General features: G+C 36.4%; 3 protein-coding genes across 7 annotated transcripts in view; 1 reads left to right on the forward strand and 2 right to left on the reverse strand.

The window, feature by feature from the left end:
- Positions 1-14,414, forward strand: part of LOC124298484 (uncharacterized) — a 104,280-nt gene extending 89,866 nt beyond the window's left edge. For both annotated transcript variants that reach the window (XM_046750569.1, XM_046750558.1), the window contains exons 2-4: positions 9,846-10,013; positions 12,337-12,601; positions 13,079-14,414. In XM_046750569.1, coding sequence (XP_046606525.1) covers positions 9,846-10,013; positions 12,337-12,601; positions 13,079-13,104 — 459 coding nt within the window. In that variant the 3' untranslated portion in view covers positions 13,105-14,414. The remainder of the gene's footprint in view (positions 1-9,845; positions 10,014-12,336; positions 12,602-13,078) is intronic.
- Positions 1-18,675, reverse strand: part of LOC124298470 (nuclear migration protein nudC) — a 143,664-nt gene extending 124,989 nt beyond the window's left edge. The window contains exons 1-4 of the mRNA XM_046750533.1: positions 18,454-18,675; positions 18,280-18,357; positions 16,991-17,200; positions 16,690-16,893 (exon numbers count right to left, since the gene is read on the reverse strand). Of these exons, the coding sequence (XP_046606489.1) occupies positions 16,690-16,893; positions 16,991-17,200; positions 18,280-18,357; positions 18,454-18,525 (564 nt within the window). The 5' untranslated portion in view covers positions 18,526-18,675. The remainder of the gene's footprint in view (positions 1-16,689; positions 16,894-16,990; positions 17,201-18,279; positions 18,358-18,453) is intronic.
- A 160-nt stretch (positions 18,676-18,835) lies between these two features.
- On the reverse strand, positions 18,836-21,813 carry LOC124298430 (bifunctional peptidase and (3S)-lysyl hydroxylase JMJD7). Of its 4 annotated transcripts, XM_046750442.1 has the most exons (6): positions 21,596-21,813; positions 20,610-21,101; positions 20,149-20,341; positions 19,757-19,882; positions 19,145-19,284; positions 18,836-19,047 (listed from the first exon to the last, which is right to left on the reverse strand). In XM_046750442.1, exons 1-5 carry the CDS (start codon positions 21,789-21,791, stop codon positions 19,173-19,175), a joined length of 1,119 nt encoding a protein of 372 aa, XP_046606398.1. In that variant the 5' UTR covers positions 21,792-21,813; the 3' UTR covers positions 18,836-19,047; positions 19,145-19,172. The 4 variants fall into 4 exon arrangements, with proteins under 4 accessions (XP_046606398.1, XP_046606388.1, XP_046606407.1 ...); XM_046750432.1 differs by lacking the exons at positions 18,836-19,047; positions 19,145-19,284 and adding an exon at positions 19,307-19,470 and having other exon boundaries at positions 20,149-20,416; positions 21,596-21,797; XM_046750451.1 differs by lacking the exons at positions 18,836-19,047; positions 19,145-19,284 and adding an exon at positions 19,501-19,546 and having other exon boundaries at positions 20,149-20,416; positions 21,596-21,797.
- Between the last annotated feature and the right edge of the window lie 44 nt (positions 21,814-21,857).

Here is a 21,857-nt window from a genome sequence, read left to right on the forward strand (position 1 = left end):
TGAATACAACGAACGAAGAATAATTTCACTACCCGCTGAAATACTCTCGCAATGTTTTCTTGAAGGCCGTTTCAATACGCCTATACAGGGTGTCCCTAAATTGAGGGACACGGACCAGCCAGCGTGATACCTGACTGAAATGCAACCGAGAATTTCTTTACCGGAAGGTCGTCCGACGCATAGTTTTTGAATTATAAGCGATAGCGTTAAGCCAATCAGAGTGCACCATTTCATCTGGATTTGCCGCCACGGAAATTGCTGTTTTGTTCGTCTGGGTGAATTATTATTATTCGGTTACAAAGTAAATATCGGCACCTCCCCTCACTCGCTGTTGTACCCCTTCTCGAGCGCTGACCTCGGTATTGTTGCCGCGGCACACGCTGCCGGCCGCACACACACGGACGCACACTGGTGTGTGTGAAAATAAGCGAATGCCCAGCTACACAATACTACCAAACACACATCTACGAGTGAAAATAAAAATAAATCTCGAAATAAATCAGCCGATTTAAGATTTGATGTTATAAAACACCTCCAATCATCGATGTATGCATAAAACTAGAGATTTTAGACGATTGATATGCCGTTAGGGTTCATAATTAGTCATTCAATCAATCTGAATTATGCTTTCCGAACATTTTCTGTGTCTTTGCAACATAACTTTTCCACTAGTTTGAAATTCATCATTGACATACGATTCTTCAATAATGCGAGGAAACAACAACTCGCTGAATTGACGTGTCAATAGGTTTGTAAATCAATTACAATTCACCTGAGTTAACACAAAATAACTGAATAAATGAGAATTCTCGGAATCACTAAAAATGATAGCTGAAATCATGAGAATTATTTGAGATATAACTGAATTAGGAAGAGTTGTGATAAGTCAAGTTACTTTGAATAACTTTAGATTCGTGCCAAAATTTTATGTTTAGAGAGAAAAATAATTAAATTCAAATAAAAAAGTAATTTTAAATGAAGAAGAAGAAAATTTCCAAATACCTGAATTCAAATGAAGCAATTTGAATTTAATAAATCTATCCGAATTTAAGGAAAAATAATAATTATTATTTGGACCAAAATATTTTGAATAAGACTATGAATTATCAAAATATCTCTTTTGATATTAAGACTACACGCAGAAATTTACCAAATCGATTAATTTTTACCAATTCAATCGAGCCGTGTCCGATTATTTTGTTGAAATCGATTAATCGATACATCCATTATTCTCAGATAAGTGGCCATCACTAGCATTGATCTCAACAATTTGAACGTTACTTGCCACTCCAGACCCACATTGAATCGACGAGGAAATAACTGGGAATTCGAATGACACCATATTTTTTTGAGTTGAATTAATTGAATTTATTCATGTAATTCGACTTCATTTTTCTGGTCTAAATAATAATTATTATTTTTTCTTAAATTCGGATAGATTTATTAAATTCAAATTGCTTCATTTGAATTCAGGTATTTGGAAATTTTCTTCTTCTTCATTTAAAATTACTTTTTTATTTGAATTTAATTATTTTTCTCTCTAAACATAAAATTTTGGCACGAATCTAAAGTTATTCAAAGTAACTTGACTTATCACAACTCTTCCTAATTCAGTTATATCTCAAATAATTCTCATGATTTCAGCTATCATTTTTAGTGATTCCGAGAATTCTCATTTATTCAGTTATTTTGTGTTAACTCAGGTGAATTGTAATTGATTTACAAACCTATTGACACGTCAATTCAGCGAGTTGTTGTTTCCTCGCATTATTGAAGAATCGTATGTCAATGATGAATTTCAAACTAGTGGAAAAGTTATGTTGCAAAGACACAGAAAATGTTCGGAAAGCATAATTCAGATTGATTGAATGACTAATTATGAACCCTAACGGCATATCAATCGTCTAAAATCTCTAGTTTTATGCATACATCGATGATTGGAGGTGTTTTATAACATCAAATCTTAAATCGGCTGATTTATTTCGAGATTTATTTTTATTTTCACTCGTAGATGTGTGTTTGGTAGTATTGTGTAGCTGGGCATTCGCTTATTTTCACACACACCAGTGTGCGTCCGTGTGTGTGCGGCCGGCAGCGTGTGCCGCGGCAACAATACCGAGGTCAGCGCTCGAGAAGGGGTACAACAGCGAGTGAGGGGAGGTGCCGATATTTACTTTGTAACCGAATAATAATAATTCACCCAGACGAACAAAACAGCAATTTCCGTGGCGGCAAATCCAGATGAAATGGTGCACTCTGATTGGCTTAACGCTATCGCTTATAATTCAAAAACTATGCGTCGGACGACCTTCCGGTAAAGAAATTCTCGGTTGCATTTCAGTCAGGTATCACGCTGGCTGGTCCGTGTCCCTCAATTTAGGGACACCCTGTATACGATACAAATTATACACGCACACATACACATCGTTATATCTTTCAATCGCAACTTGATAATTAATTACAATTAATCGCAATCGATCGGCGATCGGTATAAATATAGGTGTAATCGATTTCGTATAAATTTTTATTTCTTCTTTTACCTTCGTGTGTCAATAATACATCGTCTCCTCTGCGTTACAAGAAAGTGTTCCAACAAAGAGAGATAAAAAGAAAGAAAAAAAAATTGTGAACTGAAAATAAATAGGTTGAAAAATTGAAATTTTTTCCTCAATTTCGAAAAGAATATTTATAATTTAAACAGAAGTATAAGGAATCAGGCCTCTCCGTGACACCTAGTAATATATGTAAATGAAATCTATCTCTCTTTCTCTCTCTCTCTGTCTCTCTCTCTCTCCTTGCACGAGTGGTGTCAACACACTCGGCGCGCGAGTCTCTTCGCGTCTGCAGGTTTTCAGCGTGTTACATAAGGTCTCCTTAAATTCCATTCTTATTTCTCGTTGCGCGAATCGCGACTGCATCTCGGCCATCGACAGCTTCTGCTACGTATTACCAAGAGAGAGAGAGAGAGAAAGAGATGAAATTCTCCTTTTCGCAAACGCATCTCGCCAATCGGTACAGTCGTATGCACTCTCCGTCTTGTAATCCCTTCCTCGGTGATTCGCAGTCTCCTTTTCGCACCGATTTACACGCCTTACCTCTGTCGACAACCAAAGAAAAAACGAAACGCTTTCACTGGCCGAGCCGTTGACGGGATTAAATACGCTGCAAAACTCGCCGTGAATGCTGCTGCAGCTCTTATATCCTGCCGTGCAATTTTACCGCATGCTCGAAATTACCGATGTAGATAGACTTGGGTCAAGATCGAATTGATGAGGCGAGTGACGCTGATATGATGAAAATATTATGATCATGAGTATGGAGAAATTTAGTAAAGCGAGAAAACGAAACCGCATACATATTAATGTTTGTTTATCATCTTTATGTAACCGTGAAAACTGCTCAATAACCGAACGAATTTTCTAACCATCGAACTCTAGATTCAAATTCATAACTCGAGCAAGCCAAGTCTTTTAAAATGCATGTTCCTGCAATGTAATTATAATCGATGGTATACAGGGTGAATTGCTGACTACAGAATTGTCCGTCGTCCGCTAGGATTTAACGCGCATGCGCTACGATCCGAAAGCAGTTGTTTGACAGGGGGACCAACCTCTAAAATTTCGACAACTGTCGGTGTTGGACACAACTGCCATTGACTACTGGCAAAATTTTTAAAGTTACATTCACGACGGTTGGTCACCCTGGCAAACAACTGCTCTCGGATTGCAGCGCATGCGCATTGAATTCTAGCAGACGACTGACAATTTTGTCGTTAACAATTCACTTCGTATGCGTACGGACAATAATGTATGGAATTATCTATAGACTGAAGGATAATCCCAGAGAAATTATTAAAGGGAAAGTGAATTGATCGGATGGAAAAGCTTAAACGAATATCCGAAATAAAATACGGAGAAATTGTCATCAGTTTCGATATGTGAATTTGTACCTTATACTCACAGTTTCAAGATCCAGACTTTGAAACTCTGATAACTTTAACTGCACGAACACAGATGTTGATCGATTTGATTTTTCCACAAAACAATGTCATCGCCTTTCGCCAATAATCGAGTAATTAATTGTTCGCGTTTGAATTTTATAATTTTCAACATATTTCTACAGTAGTCGTTTTGACAAAACTTATACAAATATCGGGGAAAGGGGCGGATGCAAAATTGCAATGTTAAACTTCCGTTCGATATTAAAACGTTTCTATTGTCTATACACCCATTAATCCGTGCAAGTGCAACTTGCCGCTAGAAGACAGGTGCTAACCTTGTCACTTTGCTGCGTTGGCTCTTGTCAATGACACCATTGTACTAATAGGAATTACAGATCAATAGATCCGTATCTATCGTACGTGCAAGTAGTAGGGCAAACTCAGTCCGCAGTACTATGACTCGCGGCTGAGCTTGATCAGTTATTAATAGAAGAATATACCGGCTCTGTACACTAATTATTTCATCCTTCTTTGCTAATAACGAAACAATAGAGAACGTCCTTTCCTTCCGTTTCGGCGATTACGAAGAATGAACAATGGAAACATGTCTACAAATTGTGACCCTCACTGACAATTATTCCATGTTATCTAGTATCGAGGTGTTTCAACTCTACAGATCTACATTATCTTAAAAATGTTTAATGATTTCTTTCAAAGAATCGACAACGATACCTGTTTTACTGAATTTTTCTAGTTACTTTAACAAATGAAATTTTTCTCAGTGTAGGAATTGAATTTCTTTCAAGACACAAATCACAAATTACTTTGGAAATGAAAAAACTTTGGATCAAAGAATCGGAGTGCCTCGAGGAAATTTTTTCATCCTCAGACACGATAGGTGAGATGTATATACCTCCATAGTTGGACGCATGTATACACCATCCGTCAAGGTAAAAGCAGTTGTCGGGAGATTTCAAATCGCGCACTGGTTGAACTTTAGACCTCTTTAACTCTAATGGTTTAGAAAATACCTTCTCACCTGCAAACTAGTGGCAAGGAATGACTGTAGGCAGTGAGCATTTATCGGTTTCTTTTTTTGAGAAAAAAAAAAAAAACAAGTGTAAAAAATTTGGTTTTACATCAGCATGTCTTCTGACTGACGACCGAGAGATCGAATGGTATTGTAAAATCCAGGAAACGTTGTCTTAATTTTATTATTTGAATGAAAAAATGGTTAAAAAAAAAAATTAGAGACTGCGTAAGTTCTTACGAAAATTTTTTACAATATCTCTAAGCCAGAAGAATAACGTTCGCAATTTCGAAACAAAGCGAATGCCACAACACGCGCAATACTCCTATACATAAGGAGTAATAAAAATGATACCGCACAACGCCGCATATCAATATTGCGTATGTTTATAACGGTAAAACGGTAGGCATATAGATACGTGTAAAGAGAGAGAGATAGAGAGGGAGAGAGAGAGAGAAGTGATCGAAATATAATTACGTGACTTAGAAGTTTGAGACGCCTGCGAACGTTCCATTAAAATTCCACTCCTTCCTTAGCTCGGCTCGATTTACTTTCCCTTTCGTATGTGCATAGAGGTACACAACGATCGATACACCACTGCACATTCTAATGCACATTTTATACAGAACTGTATAATTTTTATTGCCTTACTTCCCGGACGATCGATCCCCCAAGTATCATCGTTTCGCAAGGAAATCTAAGACATTGTAAGCTTGCAACAACAACAATTGTATAACCCAACGACAAATTCGACGTTACGATTCCATCCCGGAAATTGGATTTCAGTATCAAATTCACAGCGTGGATCAACGATTGTTTCGATTGAAACAAAACATTTCTTAAACAGTTGCAGACCGTGCGAACCAAGACGGTTGTAACGTCGCATTTTGTACGAAAAAATTTTTCAAGAGGAGATGCGGTGTCTCAAACTGTTAGGATGGGTGCCTGTAGCACAAGAGCAAGAGGTAGGGTATCATCTCAAAGAGAAACGCGGCAATATAATCGAAAGTCGTTGAAATTAAAATGTACCTAGACGCCGGTACAAAGCCTTAGCAGCGACATACCTACACACGATTTCAGCTTAATTGTCGTGACCTCGGGGTCACACTGGCAATTCGTATGATTAGGAGGTTGCCGAATGTTCGCCCACGTGCAGCTCGCACGGTTTTACGGGTATTCGAATGATCGAAGGATGCGTGTAAGGTTCGCTTTCACGTTTTTCACGACATCATCGACACTCTCGACCGCCACGGGAGGTCGAATCCGCGAACCCTAACCTCTCCTCCATTCTCATCGTTGGCCTACCTTTTGCAGTCTAGAAACCTATAAAACTGCTCCACAACTCGTACAGTGCTATGGTATCGTGTTATACCCGAATGAACGCGGAGAACCGGACGGGTCAACTTTGGCAGATCCGCATGACATTTCCAGGATTTCCCAAATAGATTTCCATCATTCCAAACACTTCCAAATAACCCAGAATTTCGAGATTCACGGAATTTGCCTGACCAAGTAAAATTACGAGTGCCAAACTTCTCAGAACGCATCGTTAGAATACACGACCAATTAACAATTCAATAATGAAGTTTCTAGAATTTTCCTGATCGACACTCAAGTTCCTAACACTTTCCTCAATGTGTCATCAGATTTATGGGCCCAGTTTTGAACGCCATTCCTGATTAACAATATTACCCGGAGATTTACAAGATTTTCCTAACTAAAATGACGAGTACCAAGCTTCTCAGAACGCATCGTCATGATACACGACCAATTAACAATTCAATAATAAAGTTTCCAGAATTTTCCTTATCGACACTCAAGTTCCTAACACTTTCCTCAATGTGTCATCAAATTTATGGGCCCAGTTTTGAACGCCATTCCTGATTGACAACATTGCCTGATTCCCGTTCAACACTGGAACGAAACTTGGTTGTTGTCATCGAACGATGGAGTTACAAGCTGCACCCTGTTACGCTAACGACAATGTATCGACGATTACTATAATGCGATTTCGCTAACCTTCCAACAAATGAGTAATAGCTTAATACAATAGTGGGTCACTTGCCTCGTTCAAAGTGTCACAATATGCGGGTGAAATGCGGCACTCTGCACAAGGTACATAAGTGTTACATAACAAAATGTATAGGAGGAAATCGTACCGTGATAGACTGGATTCAATACTCGTCTGCGGTGGCACGGTTAAAAAATAATGGGTACCATACACGCGTGTTGTATACCTGTAACCTGTAATATCCAGGGGATTGGCCACTGTAATTTCTTGTTCCCAAGTAGGTACGCGGTAATGGATTTCATAAACTCGCAAAATTCGTTATAGTGTAAAAGGAAAGAAAGAAACAGTTACGAGGCCAAGTTCGCCGGGTCGACCCTTTTCCTCCGATTTGCTTCACGTTCGAGAACACAACTGGTCTCTCCTTTTCTCACGCGTGTATAGTACGTCATATACGGTCTACATACATGCGCGTTGTACACTCGAGTTACACCGTAGCGAGGAATTCGCGTAGTAGCAGCAGCAGCAGCAAACCGTGTACCGAATATCGTTCAGATTGGTTGAGTAACAAGCCGAGGGCACGCCAACGAAACTTGTTTTCACGGTTTCGGAGCAAAGTTTAATGCGACGAATGGTTAATGGAAACATGTTGGTACGGCACAAGACACCCGAGAATAATGTTGCCAAGTTCTGGTTATCCTGACACTCCTCCAGATTTTTCGCACAACTGTCTTCGTTTTACAATCCGGGACAATCTCTTGAAACTTGAAAATAAACTGCGCATGCGCGAGTTCCCGCAGGCTGGCCATCCCGAGTTTCAGCTGTCAAATTGTTTCTGGCGGCGGTGTGATTGTCACGAATTTTCGAGGTTAGAATCTCAAATAACTGAGGTGACGACTCGGAAAGGTTTGGGAAGCATTTGTTATTGGCTCGTAAAGCTGATTCTTCAATGAACTGTCGGAATTTAATGCTCATGCTCTTTGAAAATTCAAACGTACACATTTTGTGCATGTTGGCCCTCCTGCATCGCAGACAATAATATCGCTGCGGTAAGATTTCGCCGACCAATGAGCTTGAATTATTTGGCGCATGCGCGGTTGATTTTCAAGTTTCAAGATTATATTATATTCAATATTACATGTCGTTACCCGGTATCCATGAAAAGCAGAAATAAATGAATATTTAATCATCGATTACAATGAGTAAAAGAAAACTCGAATTGAAGTAAAGTATTTATAGCTGACATAGTCATGTTTCGAGTGTTGGAAACCAATTTACATCTACGCTCGTTGAAAAGAGCATCAAATACCAATCAATTGTTGAAGGTGTGATTATTGTCTTTATCAAGTTAACAAATTATCCTACTTGTATGCATTTCGTACGTGACAAATGACAATGGAAAAAAACCTTGGGCATCTTTTTCCAGCAGTTTATGACTTTTTGGTTTTTCCTTCTAGTTCTTGCAGTATCCGGTCGTAAGAAATTCAGATCAAAATAGGTATACTGTGAGAAAAAAGTAATTCAATCAATTAAATATGTGGTCACAGGGGTCGAAATAAACATTTATTTGTGTCAATTCAAGATCTGTTGTTTACACATTTAGTTGATTCAACAACTGTTTTCTCTCAGTGTAAATTGTAATCAGGATGACTCTGATTTTCTGACTAACGAAAACACTCGATACGCCATATTTTCTCCACAGTCGAAAAACAATTTCCCTAAACTACTCGCACCGAATTTTTGTTTTTTTTTAGAAACACCACAAAATGCTCGACTCTCAGTTTCATTTCCCTAAAAATTCTACAGCAAAAAATCAGCTTACAGGCGTGTATAAATAGTGCGAACTAATCTTTGAACGAGATTGCGGAAGTACAATGTATAGTTCGAATGTATTATATTATGTATGTATAGCAGGTAGACGATTAACGTCACTTTATTGACCAGATCTCGGTATCAAATTAGCCGCCGAAGGGATCGCCTCAAGGCTCCGGTGCCCAACTAATTGTGTGATATGATTATTTCCATTTGGGAAAAAAATAACCGCCTCTGAATGAAATCTTGATTAGATTTTCGTTACAATTCTTCGTATTTCAACATTTGAAGTTAAAGTGTCAAATAGAAGAGCCGTTGTGAAAAAATCCGAGCTACTTGAAAATATGAATGTTTATTTAACAAGGTGCGGGACGTACATTGGAGTAAAAAATAAAAGTAGAAAAATAAAAAGAAAAAAAGAAAAAAAAACCTAACGAAACAATGGCTTAGAAAGTTTCACTTGGATTGATCTACTTATATACCTACGTATAATTAAAAGAACTAAATTTCAACCGTAAAGTAATCATTACTTTGGAGAAATAAAATAATTCTATCATTTTTGATCAAACAATCTGCACTACTTGACTTTGTAATTACGAATAAGATAAGCTACTTACTATTGTAGAGATTTCATAAAAAAAAAAAAATAACAAATAATAAAACAATCCATGATTTCGCTAACGTTGTCAATAACAATGTGTTTACATTAAAATTCAGTATTTAAACATCTTTATTTTTTATATCACAGATCTTTTTTAATACACATTTAATAACCGATGAGGTTTAGTTATACGTTTCGAACCTTTGTTCATCAATACTTTTTCAGTTTCGTCACACGTACAGGTTCAATATATCCTGAAAGAACCTTATTTATGTTTATTAAACCGTCCTTTTCTCTTCGCGCCTATCGAAAGGGAAAGACAAGATTTGATGAAAAAAAAAAAAAAAAAAAACTGTTGATTCATTGGAAGAAAGTTGAGAGAAAAAACGATTACAACAAGATGCAGCGAAGATTTTGCACTTGTAGTGAAATGCGCGTGTTTTCGGTATTTCAGGTTGGCGAAATCGCGGTGAACCCGTCATGGCACATCCCAAGACCGTCTTTAGTCGGTCGTAGCGAGAGAGGAAGTGAAAACGGAAGTTGGGGACATCTTCACACCGCGACGTCGAACTCCTCGTCGAGAGGCTCCACCTCGTCGCAGGGCTCAACGGCCAGCACACACGTGAGTCCCCTACATGTGCCATAAATATCGATCCAAACATCCATAATCGCCTGCGGGGGCGTCGCGTCGGTAAAATTAACGATAATACGTCTGGGAGAAAAACGATTCCTATAACATATGCTCAACGTAATCGATAGTCGATGCCGCTACGACGCGACAGTTGCGTGAAATGGAAAAAGGTCAAGGCGAGGCTGAAACAAAGCGTCGAACGAAGACGATGAAAGTTATTAAACGACGGTAACGAGAAAGATAATATTCGTTAATTTTGATCCTACAGGAAATATCAAATCGCTTTTTAATATTCACATTAGACAATTGTTTTTAGAAATTTTTCCTGTTCGAAAATATTTTTTTTTTTTTTTTTTTTATCACCACAAAACGATTTCTCGACGATATATTTACGCAAGTACGTTATATTTAAATATGCGTAAATATTATTTGTTAAACGGGTGGAAAAAAAAAAATAAAACATTAACACACACCGCGAATAATTCGGCGTATGTGAAAGTAAAAGTTGAATCGCATTCGAGGGACGAGTAAAAATATGCAGGTTTATACTATCGAGAGGAGAAAAAAAATATATATATATGTGTGTGTATATTGCCGAAGGCTTTGGTGAGTTCGCAATGTTTCACACAAATAAAATTTAGAGAGAATAAACGCCATTGGCAAAACTGGTCCCACCAACTTTCAATATCGACGAATGCGCGGCTCTGCATGATTGATTCGCAAATCGCGGCCGAGGACCCGATTTTCGCGAATAAAACAGGTCAGGCTGATCGACTACTTCGGGCGTTTCAATTCGAGAAAGAAAGGAGGGGAATTTGTAACGATAAAACAATCCCAGCGGTAAATAAGAAAATCTCTTCTCTTTCATCTTGGATCAACGTATTGAAAATTGGTTGGCTCGTATGTTTATAAAAATATAGTAAATACTGGAATTGTGGGTGCGTATAAACGAAGGCTTGGATATCGATGGGTTATTTCAAAATTGTCAAAAATTTTATAGATTCATTCGATTTCGCTCAATGATGACTCGTTTCACACAGTAAACTATTTTCCACAAAGTCGTTGAAAAAAATTTTACTTTTTTTTCTCAGTATTCATTTCGGTATTGCCATTTGTTGATCATAAACAATATCGGTGCAATGCTATTAAATTAAATATTTAACCGCACCAATATGTTAAAAGAAAAGTCAACAATTTTGAATCAATTTGAAATTAAGCATGGATATCCGATGATACAGTCCCTCGTTAACGATTCGACTGTTTTCTATTTTTATATTTTCAAAAAGATCTTGGTAACTTGCAAGTATGATAATTTGATAAAACAAACGCGATTTTGCACCCCTTTCGACGTAAATAAGTCAGAGAAACGATTCGTCGAACGACTTCTTTCCCTGATAGGCGTCTAAGATATAATAATGCGAATGCAAAGCGTAAAATCCGTCGGGATCAAAGACTGAGAAAGCGAAAGCTGAGTAAGTGAGGTCATAAGTAATATTAGCAGACGTCGCTGGCTGCCTGCACGATGCTTATAATACCGGAAGCACATAGCTGCTTTTTTCCATTTTTTCTTCAGCGCATTTTTTTCAGAAAGGAGAAAATACACTTCCAGTCAAGTTGGTTACATAAATATTCATTTTTGAACAATTTCATTTTTCAGCGTTACAGCAAAAAATTAGCAACACGGTGGAAAACTTTCTAAAAGTGGATGTAATCTCTTATCGTTAGTCTTGCTCAGAGAAGAAGAGAAAAAGCTAAACAATTTTTTAACAATAATTATTTCTTCGCGACAAGGTATTTCGGTATCATATCGAGAGATTTTTAAATCCAAGACAAAAGTGCATTTTTCATTGCTTGAAATTGGAATTAAATATTTTTTTTTTTTGTAACAATAATTTCGAAGAAAAAGTAATTACTGTTCAACAGCCTGCCGAATGTTAATTCACTTATTACCGCAATTGTGCGTTAATATCATGGCAGATGTTTATCAAAACCAAATCGGCATTAGTCGCAGAGTCCGTAATTTCAATCAGTCAATTTTTATAAAAATCTTTATTTCGAGATAAAAGGAACGTCTGAAAAACGGTGAACCACAATAAAGTAAAACGTAACTTGACTATTTCCAAGTGTGATTATAAAATTGCAAACAAATGATAGACAGCCGCCGAACCTTTCGTTACACCGACGTCACCTAACTTCAGTCTCATTTTAGTCTCCTAATAATATTCTGTAGATGGAAAAAAAAATCAAACAACCGCTGTAATTAATTTCGAACAAAGCTATAAAACTGTAAAAATTTCTTCTCTTCTGTTCACAGAGCGCGGCGTCGGGAACTCTGCTTTTGACAGCAGCTAATTTGGCGACACTAGCAGCACTCTACCCGCCTACTGTGACATCGCCAAAACCTATCGACACAGTATCCGTAGCCAGTAGCACACATTTTACAGTCGTAAACGGTCTCGGTAGGCCCACAAAGGTTTACAAAAAGTCATGGTGCGCGAGAAACCAATTGACCGTACTCATTTGCACCATGAGCTTTTTGTTCATGGTTGGATTACTCGCCGGCGTTCTTTATATGGAAAGTAAGTAAATCAATTGCTATTTTCATCACTGTTATCAATCCCGTTTACTCAGGACTAGTATTTTTCTTACTTTTTATTTTTACACCATCCGTTGTCTTTTTCGTTTGAAAGATACTTGGTTGGAAAATTCTTGAAAAACTATGTCGAAAAAAGATTTAACCGATAATCAATCTTCTTTGATCGCAGAAATTAGGAACTGTGTCGTTTAACAGAGACAAGCATACAAAGTAGCATTTGTACTAGAAATCTTGATTATCCAAATTGATTCTCGTAACGTAGGTATAGCATACGAAAATTAAGCCATATGTAGAAATTTCAATGTTAACGGACTTCATTCGTAAACAAATAGTAAAATTTTTCACAGTTTATTGTGTATAAAAAATTGCTTCAAGTGTTGAATTGTGTAATTCGTATACGAAATAAAGAGAATACTAATCATTTTAATGAAAAAAAAAACCTTTTTTACTTGTGTTACAGTGAGAGCTCGCGACAAGTACAATTAAACGCGAGAGCATCATCGTAATATAAACACCGAAGAAGAAGAGGACGAGGAAGCAGAAGCAGAAGCAGAAGCAAAAGAAGAAGAAGAAAATTCTTAGGATAAGAAGAATAAGAAGAAAAAGAAGAATAGATTATAATATATTGATACGGTATTTGATACGAAATTAATCGAACGACATAATAAATTGAAAATTTGCTACTCGACATCGAAAACAAACAAGAATCCGAATAAGTACGAATTTCAATGAATTCAATATTATGTATAGTAGAATATTAGTTCAATAACGTATAGTATGTTATCAATCTATGTAATATGATAGATTTAAGGCTGTATTGCACTGTGTTAAATGTGTGGTACGTGAAATTAGTAATTACATTTATGTAATGAGCGCGCTGTGTGCCGTGTACTTCGATAAGGCCTTTTAGATTCGTAATAATTTATAAATGAAGAAAAAAAAGAACGAAACGAAAAAACAAACTTGTAAGAAAAAAAAAAAAAAAAATACAAAAACAAAAGCAATCGCCGAAACCAACCGACAAAAGAAAATATAGCAGAATTGAGAAATCAAACGCAAGCCAAGCCCTTGTTGTTTAAACGAATATTGAATATATGATATACAATCAAATTAACAACATTATTTATTATCTTTCGATAAAAAAAGGAGAAAAAAAAAGAAAAAAAAAATCATACAAGTAATATGTTATAACAGCGGTTCCAGGATAGTTTAGCAAACATTTATGTAAACCATATAAACCTACCCGTTCAGAAAGCTTTTGATGTAAAGGTAAAATTTAGTATACTTTCGCATCGTCGAACATTCCGTGGATTTCTCTGACGTTCGAGTATATGAAATTGTATCTACGATGAGAAAATTTGAAAAGAAAAATAAACAAAAAATAGCAATAGTAGTAGTAGTAGCGGTAGCAGTAGCAGTAGCAGTAGCAGTAATAATAATAATAATAATAATAGTAATAACAACAATAACAATAATTATTATTATTATAGAACCCAGATGCAGCTTGATTACATCGTTAATTAAGATTCTTTAATTAGATATGTAATTTAGAGTTAATAATTTAATTGTTACTAACTTTTTACAAAGTCTAAATCAAACTTGGAGGCGATGTCTCGAACCAACGTGTGAAGGCAGCGTGCGAGATAATTTAAAAACAAAGTATACAAAACAAAAAGAACGTGGAATTTCATTGATCGATAATTGATAAAGGATGGTTGCATCATCATTCTTTGTATCTGTGATATTACTTGTGTATTAATTAATCATCGATTGAACAAGAAACTCTCGAATTATTATCGCCAAGTGTTTTATTCTTATCCCCTCCCTCTTTGCCACTCGTATAAATCCAACGATTATCGATTCCTATTCGAATGTCACAATCCTTGCCTCGTTTTACATTCGCAAGTGACATAATGCGTATTTTTTTGATCAAATGCGTAATAAAAATGCTCAGATAATTATAACGAAAAAATTCCGACACTCATCGGAGCGGAGGTCGTATTTTTACATAAGTAATAGTCAACATTTTACTACTAGTCGATCAAACAATTTCAAAACAACGAAAAACATTGCGCAACACGCGAAATGAAGTCATTTCTGATCGTACGAAAAATTAAAATACTTCCATGGAATGTTAAGAACAATCGAAGATAAAATCGGTGGTTATATTCCAGAACTGAAGTAACTTCTTCCTTGGCCGAAATAAGCGGACACGTATATTTTATTATTACCTAAATAAATTTTTCACGCCCGATATCGATTTTTCAATATTATAAGGTAAGTATGGAATTTTTCTGCCTAATGAATACTCTTTGACAAATATTTGTAATTTCAGAAGTAAAAATTGACTAATAATGTTAGACATACAGCAATTACGAAATCATACTGCAAATAATGTTCGTATTTTTTGCGTAATGCGAAATTTTTCAATTACGTAATTCATACAACGTGGTTATTGTAGAGAACCGATGACAAAGAGACGATGAGTTAAAGATACTTGTTGAAATGGAAACATCTTTTTTTTTCTAATTCTTGTAGTATTTATAAAATACTGTACACGGAGAGAAAAATCTTAGGTGTCTTTTACATCACGATTAATAACAGCAGGGTAATTTTTCTCAGATTTTTCTCTCCGTGTATACTCATTACAAAATATAAAAGATGAATTATTACTTCCTCTTATTTACATACTGTATTTTGCCAAGAACTAGGTAAAAATTTCTACACTATCACGAGCCTGCTTTAAAAATTTTAAATGACGAATTTTTTTAAGAAGGTGTATATGAGACATTCCGTATCGAACCGAATACTTTGCTGGTAAAATATTCATCGGAAAAAAGCGATAGGTGTTTGAAGAAAAAAACGTTGCATCCATATTCTCGACTTCAGAATATAATTGCAAATTTACAATTTTGCACACACGCTCTTCTTCTACTACATACATCTTCAAAGGTAATGAATATAATTGAAGAAAATCAAGAGATATCGAAGAGGGCATGAAATACCCTCTGGAAATGAATTTCATTGGGTGAATTCTTTGACCTTACTTTTTGCCGTTGACTGTGTCTTTAGAATTGTAAAAAAAATATGGTTATATTCGTTTACTAGCTGTACATTAACTAATCAATATTCGAAATGGAGGTACGATCAAATCTATTTGAAAAAATTCGATCCTCTTGCCTCATGGTGGTACACACCAAGGTATAGGATTCATTTTTAAGTTACTATTCTACAAATATTGAAAAATATAATTTAAACTTTATCTGGTTTTTTTTACATATTGAAAATGGAAATATTTCTTCTGATGAGGAAAAAGTGTTCATGCAGTAAATGGACAATATGAAAAGTAAATTACGATTCCGAATGAGTTCGGCTAAAAAGAAACCACATTTTGAGTATTTGAAGAACGGTAATTTAAAAAAAGAACTTCAAACGTTGGTATGTTCCGTTGTAAGACAAGATTGATTTTATTCACAAAGATCCGATCGCGGGTCTTTTTTTTAAATTCGTGCGTCGATATACAATTAAAAATGGAATAGAAAGATAATTTTTTAGACTGTTAAAATTGGCAGCCGATAATAAGAGGCAAGGTTAAAGAATCTGACATTGAAATTTACGGAAAAACAATCATAAGAAAAGAATGTATCACATCAGTTTAAAGGGTGTTTCATGGCCTTTCCTATACCTCTTTGTTCGTTGAATTACTTTTGAAGATTTAGCCACTAGAAGGAGAACGTTTGTGCCGAATTTGAAATTTGAAATTGCATTTTGATGTCGAAAATATAGATACATTTTTTTTGGCAAACACGTATATTTTGGCTCAAGCGTTTTGCTTCAAATTTGGAGACAGCATTTGGGGATAGTTTATCCTCTTTGCCGTGTTCCGATTTTTTTTTTTTTTTAATGCAAGAGCGACCGTTTGAAGCTAAAAATTAATTTTTCGTTAAAAATGTACAACTTTTATACATAAATGCGGGGGGGGGGGGGATAATTATAAAAAAAGAATATTACGCGGACAGATTTCCCTTATTTTAGCTTTACTTGAAAGTTAAAAACTGTTCAAAAACTCACCTCAACTTCTTGAAGAGTCTGTGTCCACCTGTAGTTAGGCATGTCTGCACCATTACCGCTGTTAGGCTTCAATTTCCCCTTCTCCTTTTCATCTTCTTCCTCGTCATCATCTTTCTCTGGTTTACCACTACCAACTTCCTCAGTCTTTACTTGTGCAATATCTCCGCTAGGTCCGGCAACAGCTGGTGGCTCGGTAGATACTTTCTGAAAAAAGTTACGATATTTATATTTTACATTTTTGTTCATAACTGCATGGTGAGGTCTGGTTTCGAAAATCATTTGTCAGTTATCATGATCTTACTTTGCTGTCGAGCTCAGCTTGCAGCTCGACTGCTTGTTCGTCTGTCAATTCAACAATCTTTGACTCGCTTTTGAACTGTTCTTCCTCTTCTTTCTTCTTTCGCTCTGCTCTTTCCTTACGTCTCCTTTCTTGCTCAGCTCGCTCTGCCTTCTCAGCTGATACTTTATTTACTGCAGTTGCCTCATGTTTCTTAAATTTACTCATCACAAGCTATAACAGACCAAGAAATAGAACATGTCAGAAAAATTCTCGGTACTTGCGTTTCCATCTTTGCGAAAATAAAATTAAACATGGCAAAATTCTAATCACAACATTCGTACGCTACTATAAAAGATGATATTTATGCAAAAACCAAATTTCAATTCACCAATTTCAATTTCATGGCAAATGTTCAAGTTTCATGTTTGAGATTCAAATGAATATTGAGATGCAACAAAATGTTAACATTCCAGGTGCGTTCTGCACAATGCTATGTATTAGAGTGCAGTATAATCTGCATCGTCGCCGTTATTTCTGATTCTGACAGATGTTCCCAAATATAATTGTTCTGAGAAGGGCCCCCATCTGGGCTGAAACGTTGACAAAAAAAAACTGCTTTTTTTTTTTTTTTTTTTTTTTTACTGACCTTCATATCCAAGAATAATATTTACTCAACAACTAACGAGGTCAAGAAACCATTATTCAACAGTACTCAAATCCTTAAAAGTATTCAGACCTGTCGTATACAATAATCTGACTCCATGGCGTCGATGAAAATGTCTTTATAATAAACATATCGATAGGAATAATATTTATCCAAATATGACAATCTCACTAATGAGGTGATAAACAGTTTGGAAACATTGGGAAACAATACTCTAAAACAAAGTCTGTATCACGCGTCAATGAATTCAGTTTATTCGTTGTACCTGGCCTGGTGACTAAAAGGCGTTGACAATAATTTAGGGCCATAATTAATACAGCACAGCTGTAAAATCAAACAAACAACAGCGACTTGTCATGGACTTATTATTGAGTATCATAAGCCTTGCATTGATGAAACGTTTGTGCATATAGATGATGAAATACAAGTTTTTGTGAGGTTAAATTAGGTTAGGTTAGTTGATACTTGTCCTTAGTATCGTTATCCAACATAGTGTGAATTTGGGAATTTAGTAGGTGACAAAAAATTACATGTTGGCTTGTCACCTGCAAACTAAGGCAGGTAAGTCAGTAGGGTTGATGCGAGAAACCGGGTCAATCGAAAACTATGCCATACAAACGTGTACGATAAATATTAGAGAAAATACCTTTTCTGCTGCGCCCTCACCACCTCCAGTGTAGAAATCAGTCTTTCGAGCCAAGAAACTGAATATCGTATCCAAAAGCTGTAAACAATGAAAATCCTCGTTTCAGAGAAACCAGAGTGAATTACCGGGCTGACTTAGAGGTTATGTGATCGTGACAAACAACGCAAATCTTACGTCTTGTACGCCTCCCTCGTGTTGCTGAGCCATCGCCAGCAGCATTCCGTCAAATTGCTCTTCCTTCGGCATGTTTTCTAATCTTTATCCTATCTTTGATTCCCAAAATATCGATATCACACCAGTTGTAACTTTTACTACTACAAAATGATAAATGCGCGATACACACTTGACAGTTGCCTGAGAAACGACGATTCTGGAAACGTGCAGTACGCCAATCGTAGCTGCAGACAAATGACGAACTACGCGCACAGTACACCACGATGTAGGAAGATGAGAAGGTGTGTTCCACTAAACTCTGTATAGAGTGCGTTCCGAAATTAGCTTCGGTGCTATCAGTAATTTTTCATCTCTGTTGTGTGGCCGAATTTGTGAGTAGCTCTGTCTCTGTCTTCCAGAGTTCTTAGCAACTAGTTTCGGAACGCGCCCATATCAATGCACCCAACTCAAAGAACCAATCGCGTGCCTAATCCGTGTGAAGGCCATCTTGGATTTTCAACCAATTGCGTTCGAGGTCAAGTAGCGGATTTGTTTTAAAGTGTGCAAATCATCACATGGTCGTGGTCAACGAAATGGTCGACGTGGCCTTGAAACCTGGTCATTGACAGAAGATACATTATCCGTCGATACAGCGTCATATCTAAATTCATGATCGTATCTAACTTTTCAAATCATGCATACTACCACGGACCTTGCACTTCACTTTTCCCGTGGTGCTGTCATCGCGATGTTCCAGACGTACGGTGGGTAGCATAGAATAAGGCGCGATCTCGAAGATTTATCTTTTCATTAATACACGGATTGTTTCGTGAAAATACGGCAAGACCCATCCTTCAATCAGCAATTGTTTTAACATTCAACATTTGATATTTGTTTCTTATACACCAGGGCATGGGACTAAAAAAATACCGATAACAAGCACTGTCTGTTATATGTATAGAGATCAGCGACTGACTTCAAATTGCCGATGCGCAGGCGGATTTACCCGTAAATAATCCATCTTCAGTACATGTGTCACTACATTCAAAAAATAGAAGCATTGGTTTCGTTCACCTCCAAATTCTACAAGGTTTTAAGAACCGGCAACATGTACCTATTTACAAAAGACTAACTTTATTCTATTATTTACTTGTTTTTTTTAGCCCTATGAACGCAACTGGAGTTAAGTGTTAGAAATAATATACTAAGTCAAATTGAAATTTTGATCACGATGTGATTCGAACCCTTAACTCCAATCGTCTATTTACACAAGGCCTCCAAAGCTTTGTAGTAAGCGTACTTTATATCATACTCCATATCGTACCAGTAATTCACTGCAATACATGCATGTGACTGTGTGACATGGTGAAACCACAGCGAAGGCAAATATAAAACGTCACCTTCACACACTGTTACTCTGAGTGTATTTGCATTCTTATAAGCTGGGTATCTGTAATTGGAAATATTTAATCAGTATAACAAAGTAAATTGAGAATCAATTGACAATTGATACTGGCTCAGCTGTTGATGTACAGACACTGTATAGATAATATTTATTCAGGCATCGCTTGCTGTTTTCTTCAAGACTCATTTATCGAAGCTAACAACGTCTTTGTACATATCACTCTATTGAACCGATATAAATTCAATACACTCATTAATGAAATTACTAATTTCAAATTTTGATAAACATTTTTTTAATATTACGTTACTCACCTCATGTAATCTGGGTTTAAAGGATCAATCGATATCCAGGGTATAGCGTTAAAATCCAACTGAAAATCATTTCTTTCCTCCAAGAATTCATCTATTGTTGACTCTGTAATGATTGGGTCAATCAACCATTCCCCTGGTTTTATTTCACGGTAATTTGCGGGTGGATAATTCTTGTAAGGAATCCATGGTAAATCTGTGGGTGGATGTAACACAAATTCCTTTTCACCTGCTATGACGCAGTAAATATTTTCGTATGGGTCTTTGTGCACTGTAGAAAATAATGTTATTGATTATGGACTTAGAACACTATAAAATTGTGAGCTCCACCTTATTCTATTGTATTAGGTATATCGCGCTTTTGCGTGATATTGTTTAGAAGCCTCTATTCTGACATGGTCTCAGAAATATGCTTTGTAGAAATTCTTTGTCCACTATCAACTACAAGACCTGAACAATATTACTTGATGTAACAGCTCTCTGATCGCCCATCCAAAAATTAACGGCATCTGGATTTTTTCCGAAAGTCTCAGTAGCCCATGAAATGTCAGTTCCAGCATCCGACCACAATTCAGGGAAATCTTCGTTGAAGTTAGAGTTTTGTTTTTGGATATAATAGACATTTCCCTGAATTGGACTTTCCAATGCATCTAAAAACGTGGACATTGGGACGAGCCGCTCCTCCGGCATGACAAAATACTCTTTTTTTCCAGTTCCATCTTCCGACTCTTTTACTGCAATTGCATCAGCATATCCGTTCGGTGTTACAGCAACCGATACAATTTTGTCACCAAGTATCTCGCGGAAGTATGGTATATTCCATTTACCAATCGCTGGCCACTGGCTAACTCCGCCTCTTATAAGCAGTGGTAAGTTCTTGGATACATACTCTCGATGGAAAATGAGTGGAGAAATCGACCTTTCGACCTCGGATACCTTTTTGGTCAAGTAAAGTTCTGGAAATAAATGATGAAAATACAATTTAACCGATTGCATATGCAGTATTTTTCCAAAAATATATGAATGTGATTAGGTTTTTGTAGGAACGTATTACTTGTTAATAGCTCTAAGCAAACATCTATACATTCCAAAATATACCAGAAATATTGTTAAAAGAAGAAGGCAATAACTTATTGTATGTGATAATAAGATCACAAAGGTGGATGTATAATTGTACGATGCCAAGACAAAAGGCAAAATGTTAAATATACATGTTTTTTACCTCTTATCGTAATTAAATTTATTGTAAAACGCAAAATATTGGCAAAAGGCAAAATTAAATTTGCGGATCAAAGACATATAAAACAATCCATAAAATCTTGTTCTCTGCTTTCCACAGGAAATTTTTCAAAAAACGTGAAAGGGAAAGTAGTTTTGCGATAAAATGTTCGAGAAATATCTTCGTGTTGTTGATTGTGGTTATGTTCATCATCGTGCATGTACAAAATACCTCTAGATTCTTGGGAAAGCACGTTGCAGAATCTTTTTATTTTATCTTCATTTTCGGGCAACATTTTTCCCACAACAACGTGACAAGTAGAACATTTAAAACAGCGCGGTTGGATGGAATTTTGATGCAGATCGCAAACATCTAATAGAATTACACATGTCACACGTGTCGCGTCGTCACCGGTTTTGTTTTGCATAGAAACAGCTGAAATTTCGCGTTTCTGTTGCTCCGTCGAAAACTTCACAGGCTATCTCTCTCGACT

Source organism: Neodiprion virginianus, chromosome 1, assembly GCF_021901495.1.
Source record: "Neodiprion virginianus isolate iyNeoVirg1 chromosome 1, iyNeoVirg1.1, whole genome shotgun sequence".
Taxonomy (NCBI): domain Eukaryota; kingdom Metazoa; phylum Arthropoda; class Insecta; order Hymenoptera; family Diprionidae; genus Neodiprion; species Neodiprion virginianus.

Bases quoted from the DNA above. Each gene is read 5' to 3' on its own strand.
- LOC124298430 (XM_046750423.1), bottom strand. From the start codon at position 21,791: ATGCAAAACAAAACCGGTGACGACGCGACACGTGTGACATGTGTAATT. The intron at 21,102-21,595 runs GTATTTTGTACA...ATTTATTTCCAG, and splicing joins GCTTTCCCAAGAATCTAGAG to AACTTTACTTGACCAAAAAG. The intron at 19,883-20,148 runs GTGAGTAACGTA...TTCCAATTACAG, and splicing joins TTAAACCCAGATTACATGAG to ATACCCAGCTTATAAGAATG.